The sequence below is a fragment of the Leptonychotes weddellii genome, chromosome X, assembly GCF_054177405.1.
Source record: "Leptonychotes weddellii isolate Sample4059 chromosome X, ASM5417740v2, whole genome shotgun sequence".
In the NCBI taxonomy this organism is placed as follows: Eukaryota; Metazoa; Chordata; class Mammalia; order Carnivora; family Phocidae; genus Leptonychotes; species Leptonychotes weddellii.
Genome location: NC_138385.1, coordinates 77,891,611 through 77,902,499, shown reverse-complemented (window position 1 = coordinate 77,902,499; position 10,889 = coordinate 77,891,611). Strand labels below are relative to the sequence as shown.

The 10,889-nt window shown below is 41.0% G+C and overlaps 1 protein-coding gene across 2 annotated transcripts; it reads right to left on the bottom strand.

Moving 5' to 3' along the window:
- Positions 1–2,194: 2,194 nt before the first annotated feature.
- DYNLT3 (dynein light chain Tctex-type 3) lies at positions 2,195–9,630 on the bottom strand. Of its 2 annotated transcripts, XM_081809003.1 has the most exons (6): positions 9,500–9,630; positions 7,302–7,343; positions 5,043–5,166; positions 4,303–4,380; positions 4,099–4,219; positions 2,195–4,018 (listed from the first exon to the last, which is right to left on the bottom strand). In XM_081809003.1, exons 1-5 carry the CDS (start codon positions 9,527–9,529, stop codon positions 4,113–4,115), a joined length of 381 nt encoding a protein of 126 aa, XP_081665129.1. In that variant the 5' UTR covers positions 9,530–9,630; the 3' UTR covers positions 2,195–4,018; positions 4,099–4,112. The 2 variants fall into 2 exon arrangements, with proteins under 2 accessions (XP_081665129.1, XP_081665130.1); XM_081809004.1 differs by lacking the exon at positions 4,099–4,219 and having other exon boundaries at positions 9,500–9,628.
- Between the last annotated feature and the right edge of the window lie 1,259 nt (positions 9,631–10,889).

Genomic DNA, 10,889 nt, shown 5'->3' with positions numbered 1-10,889 from the left:
AATAGTTTTGGAAAAGTTGATTTATAGCCCTTCTTTCTTTTTGTAAAGAGAGTACAGGTTGGGCTTACTGATAAGGTCCCTCTGAGTCCAAGATAATAAAAACATAATATATAAAAATGCTTTGTGTCCCTTTGTGTGTAACTGAAAACAATAAAAGGAAAAAAAAAGTTCTCAGATCCATTAACATCTAATTTTTGAAGTGGCCAGGAGACACTTTTTCCTTTAACGCAGGGGTTGGTAAACTCTGCGAGCCTGCCACCTGTTTTTGTAGTTTCCCTGGGACACGGTCACACCCATCCACTTACTCATTGTCTGTGGCTGCTTTCATTCTGCAACTGGCATACCTGAGTAGTTGCAAAGGCCTGCAAAGGCTCAAATATTTACTAGATGACCCTTTACAGAAAAAAAATTTGCTTTAATTTGATTATTAAGAAACCATTATTCTAACCCTGATCATTTTGGGTGGTATTCTGTATGAGCATTAACTATGAAAGGCTATGTTCGCTCATGCAGCTTAACTCAAATTCCTGGCCTACAAAATGAAAGGTCACTACATGCCAAAATCTAATAATTTTCATGCAGATTTCCTCTGTAAGGTATTAGAGGGGATGAAAATGAGTTGACAGAACTTTCATTACTGGCTTGTGTAAAACTCTGCCCTGAGAAACCCAGACTGAAATATCTCCTTAAAGGCTGGTGTTCATAAAAAAAAAAAAAAAAAGTACCTAAAAAGATGAAGCATTCAGTAAAATAAAAAGGTATGTGTTTTGGCATGAAGGAAGTCAAATAGACATTACTTGATAAGCCTAGGCATCAAATTCCCTGACCTCGTGAGGCAGAGCTGCAAAGAAACTTCCCCATATAGTTTATACCTTTAAAGGATCCCAGAGCGGGGGGGAGTTGGCCACGTTTCATGTCCTGTAGGGAAGATACGTATCATACCAGTGGTGCTGCAAGTGTCTATTCAAAGTCCCAGCTTCGTCCCTGAGATCCTTAGAAACCATTTTGGAAAGAGACACTTTTCACGAAGCAGTGCGGGTCGTTTCTAAGTAGTCCTGGATTGTCCATATATCCTACATAGCCAAGGATGACATAGAGGGACATTAGGTGGAACCTCAGTGAGAATTACAGGGTTTCCAACTAAACATGGTGGACCAGAATCACCTGAACCATTTCATGTCTATGGATGATGGCCATCTAAATCTTGCAAGAGCGGAGTGTTTAAGATCCTTTTATAGGGAATCTCATAAATACACAAAAGTCAATTTTCCTGAATCTTTCTAGCCACGAATGTAGCTCCACCTTCTGGATTTTAAAACAAATTCCCCTTGGGTAGATTCTAACACATGGGGTGCAATTTTCAATCCATCTCTCAAACTTTGCTTTGGTGTCCGCTGTATGAAAGAACTTCTTTTGTCATAAAAAGTCTGAGTTTTCTCCCACTTTTAAGAGACTTATCAGGAACAGACGAGGGTTTTTTTTTTTTTTTTACTCAAACTTTGAAAATAAAATCTGCAGTAACGTAAGATTACTTTAAAAATGTGATGATGACTGTAGGTGGTGAAATGCTTTCAGTGACTCATAATTAGATAACAACCAGCTTGGGGAGAAGAGCAAAAAAGTACGTTTTACTAGAGAAAATGTAATGAGCTGTTGCTATCAATTTAAGGCAGCATACCGGCACTTTACAAACCTGAAACTGCAGCTTTACCAAAATCCGAGGTAGTACTTACATTTGAATACATTAATTTTACATGAAGTCTTTAATTAAAAAAAAAACAAAACAGCAACAACTCAATTGAAGGTTGACAAACAGGACACAATTCCTTGCCAAAACTAGTCATTAAAAGCTAATAAATAGTTACAGAATGTATTTTACATGGACTTTTTAAAAGTGAAATTTTGTGTTAACATCACAGAGTAAAAGGCATAAAATAGAAGCTATTAATTATGTTGTAATGTTGAACACTTGGGTTTGGGTTGCTATTTTAATGGTATTTATTCTGTATGCTGTTATCTATGTGGTCTGACCTTCCTTCCCCTTATTCCTTTCTTTATTAACTAAAATCCATAGTTTATTAGATTTCCTTTTCTTTTTCTCTTTTTTTTAATTTATTTTTTCCCTTATTCCTTTAGAATTTTTTAGAGTAAGCACAATGCCATTTCTTTAACTATTCAATGATCACGCAAGAAGTGAAAAGCACAGCGCAGGAAGATAATCTTTATTGTATTTTAAATAAAAACAGAGCACATAGCAAGTTCACGAGGTATATTTGATTATTATTCCTTTAAAATCAGGCTTCAATAACAATAATCAAAAGCAAGCCTTAACCGAACAGATATTTTGGTCACTAATATAATCTTCAAGGGCACAAAAGCCAACAGCGCAACATAAAAGAAAGGTAATGGCTGTGAGAATTTTTGACGTGCCAAACACGTAGATCACCCCCATGAAATTATCCTGGTATTTTCTTAATATTCTTCGTAAACATTGAACAATTATTCAGCAATATATCAAACATGCACATAGTATTCCTACAAGAATACTATCACTATCTTAATATTGTCAGTACTAATACTAAGCCTGCCTTTCCCTCAAAATGCAATGAATCGTGGTTCCCCTCCCTATGTACATTAGTGTTAGTGGTAATATGCAAAATTAATTTTGTTTTCCAGGCTAAGTAACCAGATTGACTTTGCGTTTGGCGACCAGCTGTGTACCCTAATTTTTCATCTTTTATTTTCTTAATAAATTTAACTACATTTCATAAGCCCTGAGATATTCATTAACCTGCTAATGATTGTATACTTTTAATTTATACTTGACTCCACTCAATTTGAACCCCATGTCGTAAGTATTTGAATTATTTACAGATGGTTGTAACTAAAGCAACGACAAAATTGACTATCTGTATAGTCACACTGCTTAGTAAGGCCTTTAACTAAGAGTTGCATATTCTTTGCATTTTTTTACTTGCTAGGAGCAATGCTTAAAATGACATCGAAAATTCTCTGTCAGCAATAAGTGCTTTTCATTTTGCTTATTTCTACATGGATAACCAGATTCATTTTCTTCTTGTCAAACAATTATTTCTTCCCCAAGCATGTTAGCTGTCCAACTGAACAGGTGCCAAAAGTAACTCAGCATTTGCACAGTACATTGATAATTGTAATGCTAAGAGAGAAATATGCATATAATAGGGATTCCATAAATGTTGGCTCTATGTGAAATGAGCCAGTTGTGAGTCAGCCGTCAGTGTCATGTACCTTTCAGCACACACTGTCCCGAATTTTGCTGAACTAGGGAATTCAGGTTACCAGATTTATTTGGCTCTCAAATGTAAATCCAAGAATTTTAAATTTAAAAAACTGTTTGGACAATTCTCAGAAAAAGTAAACAAGTCAATGATGGTTGCTCCCATAGTAATAGTTGGTAGGGAAAAAAACGAACAGAATTCATTTCTACTAAATGATATGTACAACTAAGTGAGGAGAAGAGATGAAAAACTAAGAAGTGTTAGCTAGTTATTATTTTCTCCACATTTATCTTTGCATCTTTTTTTTTTGGTCATATATTTATCCCTGTTAACTTCTCTGGATGAAAGAGAATTTTATTATCTGGATGGATTTCCCCATCTTCTTAGGTACATGTTAGTGAAAAGCCGGTGTAAATATAAGATTATATTTTCATGTCATGCCGTATTTGTTTTTGTGTTTTGCCAACAATAAATTTTTCCTATTTAAATGATGCCGGATAGAACATGAGATAATCTGCCAACTTACTATGAGATTGCTTGTATAATGTTCAGTTTTCATTGGTAGCTTTTGAAGCATATTGCACACTTGTCATTAACACATTAATTAGTAACTACTACTCTTTTTAGAAAGGATACACTGACAAATTCTTAAGTTAATGGCTTTGGCCGAACATTTTTAGTCAGTCACAGGACAATAGCAATGGCGAAAACATTGACAATACAGTTCATGGTTCGGTTCTCCCATCTTACGGTACAGGTTCCTGAAACACACACAAAAAAAGGACTTTGAAATATCAGCAAAACATCAGAATTGCCAGGGAATATATATATATATATACACATTTTTCATCTGTTTTAATATCTTATTTCCTGCGATCTGTTAAATCTTCCCATTTCATATTTGTCTGAAGGCATACTCATTGCTAGGTACAAAGCAATCCTGTTGATAGCCTTTTCGAAATCTAGAGATAAACAAGCATTTGATCATAAGTGTCTGACCCTGCCAGAAGTTGGACTTTGTATGAATCAGCTTAAGGTCTCTTACCATCAGATGTAGTATCCCAAAAACATGAGCTGGCTGTGTGAAAGCCATAGGCGCTCCTTTGGACCACTGCACAGGTCACTAAAAACAAAGTCGCAGCGTGAGAACACTGACAAACAAAGGCAAAGACATCTAAGATATCTAAGTGTTGGAGTTCAGAGCTCTACAAGCTGCAAAAAGAACAGCAAACGAAGCTTTCGGCAAACAGATTAGAAAAAATAAGTCCTCTTGATTATCTCCCACCACGATTTTGACCCCACTGGATCCAGTCTGTTGCCCATTGCCATGACCACTGGTGATTATGCCACAGAAAAAGCCGGGCCAAATCACGTGCCTCACTCCATGGGCATAATCCAGACACAAAAATGAAGAAAAGATTACACTTTCCAAACAACTACTATGAGGCGCCTCACCGTCCTATGTACGTGTAAGGACGACGGAGCTCCTGACAGGGAGACGGTAGGGCTGAGTGGTTTTGGTGGAAGCAGGTAGCTGATACAAATGTAAAAGGTACTGCTACCAAGGACAGGTAGGTGGCTGGCAGGAGCTCCAACTGCTTCTGAGTAGCAAAAGATCTCCATCTTTTAGGTATTACCAAATATTATCTTTGGATGAATAAGCCAGAAGTCCTTCATATCCTATTAGAATCCAACTTGTCTATCATTCATTTACATTCTCTAAGTTCAGAGAAGACCGTGAGGACAAAGGGGAGTAAACTAGTGAGGAAGGACACTGATACTTACCAATATATTTATAAGCTTTTCCCAACTTAACCAAATGTGTCAAGGATTGTTCCACTATGCTTGCAGTCCATTGGTTGATGTTGTTCTGGTTATAATCTTCACCACCCAAGACCCCATCTATACACTAAAAGGGCAGAGGACAGTTAAAGACATATACAAATCACAGCAAAAATTTATTCAAAACAAAAAAATTAACCCCAAAAAGCATCTTAGAAAATATTCATCTGGTAAATATTTATTATGCCCTGTCTCTAGCTGTTTTAGAATTTTCAGGGCGTTCCTGCATGTACTGTCTCACTCTACGAGATACTACGGGCCATATAAAGATAAACAGGACATGGCCTCTGTTGTAAAGAACTAGAAGAGAAGCTAATAAAAGAAATCTGTAACACCAGAAAGACTAATCGAGGATGATAAGCTATGTCACAAAAGGATTATGGAGGGGAGTGAAGATTAAGAAAGGGTGATATTAATTGGTTAAAGGTTGGCTTTGAAACAGCTGGGATTTGAACCTTGGGTTTCAGATGCTCGAAATAAAGCAGCAGTCCAATTTAAAAATAGAATTCTCATGTGTAATAATTACATTTTTGTTTATATTATGTAATTACTTAGCTATAAAGCTACCACCTCCTGCTACTAAAAGTAAATCAACAAACACCACTTTTCAGGGGCTCTAGCACAAGACAGCTGAATAATTTACCAGTGCTCACTCACGTCCACTTCTGATGCCTGATTAAGAGCACCAGTTTAGTATCACAAGCTTAGGTGTAAGGTCACTTCTGCCACCTACTCACTGTGACCTTTTGCAAGTGACCTAACCTCTCGGAGCCCCTATTTTCCTAATCCTTAGAGATCAGAGCTTCATCTTATCAGGTTGGTGTGAGGAGGGAGTGAGATCATGAATGTCAAGCGCTCAAGTACAGTGACTGAGACAGAGTAAGCAGTTATGCAACCTTACAGATCATCATCATCCTTACCGCTGCTGTTACTTTATTTTTTCCGGCTTTACTGAGATGTAACTGACACATAACAGTGTGTCAGTTCAAGGTGTACAATGTGATGATTTGATACACAGATATATTGTGAAATGATCACAGTAAGGTTAGTTAACATTATCCATCCCTCCATGCAGTTACCACTTTTTGCCTTTGGGGTGGAAACATTTAAGATCTACTCTCAGCAGGTTTCGAGCATACAATACAGTATTGTTAACTGGAGTCATCATGCTGTCCTACATAGTTCTAATACATGAATCTGAACCATAAAAATACGGCAGGATTTTCCGGTGCTTGTCTAGCTTTCTCAGACCTCGGGTTGATCCTAGCTGTACAAGGCGAGCCCTGGATGAGTTCTTGGTGAGCTCGTGCCCTAGAACATTCAGACAGGTGAGGCACCATCTCCGGATGGACTGAGGAGGTGCTTAATGCCCCAGAGGGCAAGCCAGTCCAGCCCAGACTAAAGGCAGGTAGAGCCTGCCAGGACACAGACCCAGCCACCATACCCACAATACAAGGGTGCCTTCTGGGCCAGCTCATTTCTTCCCTAGGATTTGGCACAGTGAAAAATGACTCAGGACTATTAAAAGTGTTCATAAATACCTTACCCACCATGTAGTCTGTATGTGATACAACTAGAGTAATCCAAGTTTCTCTGCCAGAACTGATTCCCAAATAGAACTTCTTGTCTACTTGCCTACTAGGAGGACCAGATTTCATGTTTCAAATATTTAAGGTTTTGATTTAGCATCATATCAGTGTCTATAAGATGGTAAGTGATTATTTTTCCAATTAATTGGGCTAAAAAAGCATATTTCTAGGGTCTTTTGACATATATTTTACATATAATTTACCTATATAAAAGTGTGTGTGTGTGCGAGAGATATACACACACACACACACACACACACACACACACACGTACTTCTATAGCATTAACATTTAAAATAATATTTGGCCTACCGGAATAAAACTTCTTTTATTCAAAAGACAGAACATCAATTTTACAAAACAGCAAACCAGTTTTCTACACTAATACTCCAATATCACTTTCAGAGTAAGCTCCAGGATGCCTGATAGCATACAACAAAACACCTTGTTAAGGCCCGTCTCTATGAAGCACCCCTATAAAAAGTGAGTAAATATTAAAAATCTTGTTTTAATAGTAAGGTTTCTTCTAACTTTGTACTGGAAGTCAAAACAGAGCTTTCTAACGTTTCAATCAGTGCAGCAAGCTTCAAGATGAACGAGATGTGTAACTCACCTCTTTAACTATATTGTGTGCTTCATCAGCATTGAAGCCAACCTAAAGGGGGGAAACAAAAGATACAGCCGCTTTCAACACAGACTTCCTTTTATTTATAGCTGTGACGACACACAGAATACCCTAGGCTGGCCTGAGCAGGTATTAGTGACAGCAGACCATAGTGATAAGGGGAGTCAGTTCTACCGAGGCGGCTAATCCCTCTGAGAACACTTCTAAAGTTGCAGAATGCTTTCCCTACCTCCCTCCCTCGAGATTTTGATTCATTAGGTCTGGGGCACAGCCTGGGCAACCACATTTTTTTAACGGTGCTTTACTGGTGATTTTGAGGAATGTCCTAGATTGAGAATCTTTGTATTGTAAAGCTCAGGAACCAGCAGGAGGAGGATATAAAGATGTACACACATACATCAGTATATAGGAAAAGTAAGAATGAGGTGGTCCATGAGAAGAGACTGATTAGTATACTGTTTTCAATTTTGTTTTTTAACTTAGGCGGGGCAAAAATGGGGCTTTCCTGAGTTAGAGATTATGAAAATGCTTGATCTAAATTAATGTCACTTTAATACTATAATAGGCCTGGCAACTGAATCTTTGCTGTGGAGTGGCTTGACAGAATTCTGAGTTAAAAGCAACTATTAATGACATCCAAGTGTCCTAGAGTAGAGAACTAGATTACAATTGTGATAAGATTACAATCTAAACCCAAACTCTTCAGGTAATACATGATTTGTTTCCATGGAGACGTTTTAGGTGCTTTATGACATCACCATTTTTGAAAATCCCACTGTGCAACTTAAAATTAGTTCAAAAAACAATCCTGGAACTAAGTATCATCTTGAGTATAGATTTAAAATATTTTCAACTCACTTAATTACACCAGAGAATTCCCCAACAACAAAGGAATAAAATCCTAAATAATGAGGATTGCGAAGACAGCTCTCACATTTTGACCCTCTCAAAATTACCATTTTACCTTAAAATAAGGCCATTATCGATTTTCAAAAGTGGCCTACAGATTAAGTGATGTCCATTTCACTTCGATTTGGAAGGTCACCAAATAATCAGGTAGTACTGGGTGGCCATGGTAACACATGTAATTTTCTTTCTTTTTAAATATATTTAGGAAGTACTGCAGTACAGAACCCTCTTAGGAGTCAGGAGACTAGCACTTGTCGGGGGATCTGTCTGAGAGTGAAACTGCTTGTGCCTCAATTTCTAAAATAAGAATACTTGCCCACTAACCTACAAGTGTGTGTGCCACCTGCATCACAGAACTAATGAATTTAAGTGTGGTTGTAGCTTCAGCAGAATCCCACCTACAGCTGGATGGACCGGAAGCCCTTTCCAGGGGTCTAATAACACATCATTTTCTGTGGCACCTCCTCCAGGTGCCTACTTTCATTTCACTACATCATTCACCTGTGGCTACCACTGGACAGAAAATGTCTTTGTCTCTTCTGCCCTTCAGGCCTGTCACAGGTTATGCTGGGATCCAAAAGGCCTTACCCTCCTAAAGGTTAGGTGGAGCCAGGGTTGTAGAGTTCAAATGGAGCATCTGTCATTCCTGGCAGTTTTAACTTTGGGCAAATCACGTAGTCGCCATGAAAGTCAGGGTCCCCATCAGTAACAGGAAGATAACAACTGACATCATGGGGTTCTGGTGAGGTGCCGGGAAGCCTGAGTCAGTAAGCAAGGGCTCGTAATCCATGAAGCACCTCCTTCCAGCCCACCCAGGCGAGAGTGCCGCGGAGGGGCTCTGCCATCAGGGCCTCGCTCGCCAGGCTGCGGCACCTGCTTCGGGGACGCCAAAGGGGCGGAGGAAGCCGCCGGGCAGACAGGTTTCTAAGGCCCGTCTCTCAGACGGGCGGCGCCCGACACCCCATCCCCACCCCACGCACCCCGAGTCCGGCCTTCCACCCCTCGGCCCCGATTCCCCGCCCGCCCCGCGTGCTCCCAGACGCCCCAGCCACCCCGACTCTCAGCCCACCCTCAGGGCCTCGGGGTCGGGGGGTCGGGGGGCCGGGGCCGGGCCAGGCGGGGCGGGTCCTGGCCCGGAGGGGAGGGGTGGACCCGGGCTCGGAGGGCGCCGCACCCCGACTCTCGGGGCCGCCCGGCGCCGAGAGACCACCCGACCGAGACGCCTCGGTGAGGCGGGCGGGGGCGGGGGTCGTCCGCGGGCGGCCGAGGGGCGGTACCTCGTCGCAGTGGCGGTGGTACTCCTCCATGCTGGCACCGACTTTCCCGGGGGGCGGAGCGGCGGGCGGGTCGAACTCCGCGGCCGCGCAATGGCCTCCGGGGAGGCCCCGCCCCCATTCATATACCAGGGCGGTCCCCACGAAGGCTCCGCCTTTGTGTCGTAACGGCGCCGCCTTGTCGGTGATGCGGGCAGGGTTCTGCGCGATGGGAGGCGTCTGTCCTTTGCCTCCGACCTTTCTGGAAACAAGGGTTGGGTGGTGAAGCGCTGGGGATTGTGACGGTGTGGGTCAGATGCGGTGACCGAGTGTTAGTCTAGACTGCGCAGTATTGGTTGAGTGCCCACTGCAGTGTTTATGTGCACACATTCTTTCATCATCATCTAGCCAGTAAGTGCAGTCAATGTAACAATGAACAACCGCTTTGATTTCTTCACTTACTAGCTACGTTACTTGGGTGAATTGACCTCCCAAAGCCTCGTATGAAAACTGAAAGTTATACCTATTTCACGGTTGATTGTAAGAATCAAATGAACTGTTATATACATAACTCTTAAAAGTGAATGCTCCTACACCCGTCCTCCTCAGTGACTACATAAAAAGAAATAACTGATTTATAGGAAACGAGGTGCTAATATCCTAAATTATAAAATTTGGCAGAACAATGATTACATTTATCTAAAGGTAGTATACTAAGTTCCAGATGATCCTCAGGATTTCCTCACGTAAACTCAGAATAACCCAGCAGGTTTGGTGCTGGTACCATATCATCCCATTTTTCAAGACGAAACTGAGGTACAGAGAGTTGGAGTCATTTGTGGAAGTTCCCCTATCCAGTGAATAATAGAAGAAGGATTTAAACTCAAATAGTCTGATAGTAGCACCCAAGTTCTCAACCTAAATTAATTTCCTCTTGCTGCTATAACCAATTACCATAAATTTAGTGGCCCGAAGCGGCACAGACTTATTAATTCACAGTGCTAGAGGCCGGAAGTCTAAAGTGGGTCTGCAGGACTTTGTTCCTTCTGGAGGCTCTAGGGGAGAATCCATTTACCTGCCTTTTGCAGCTTCTAGAAACTGCCTGCATTCCTTGGCTCATGACCCCTTCCTCCATCTTCAAAGCTGGCAATTTAGTATCTTTTCTCCTCTCTGACCTCTACTTCCATCCTCATGTCTTCTCCTTCTGTCTCTCTCTCAAGGTCCTGAACTTCATCATCTCTGCAAAGTGCCTTTTGCCATGTGCGATAACATATTCACAGGTTCCAGGGGTTTGCAGATGTGGACATCTTTTGTGGGGCAGGAGTAGGGGTGGCAGGGGATGCATTACTCAGCTTATCACAACCGCTATTCGATTTTACTCTTCTAAATCAAAGTTGGAAGTTTCATTAGTATT

Bases quoted from the DNA above. Each gene is read 5' to 3' on its own strand.
- DYNLT3 (XM_081809003.1), bottom strand. From the start codon at position 9,529: ATGGAGGAGTACCACCGCCACTGCGACGAG. The intron at 4,381-5,042 runs GTAAGTATCAGT...CTTTGTTTTTAG, and splicing joins AAAAGCTTATAAATATATTG to TGACCTGTGCAGTGGTCCAA. The intron at 4,220-4,302 runs GTAAGAGACCTT...GTTTATCTCTAG, and splicing joins TTGGGATACTACATCTGATG to ATTTCGAAAAGGCTATCAAC.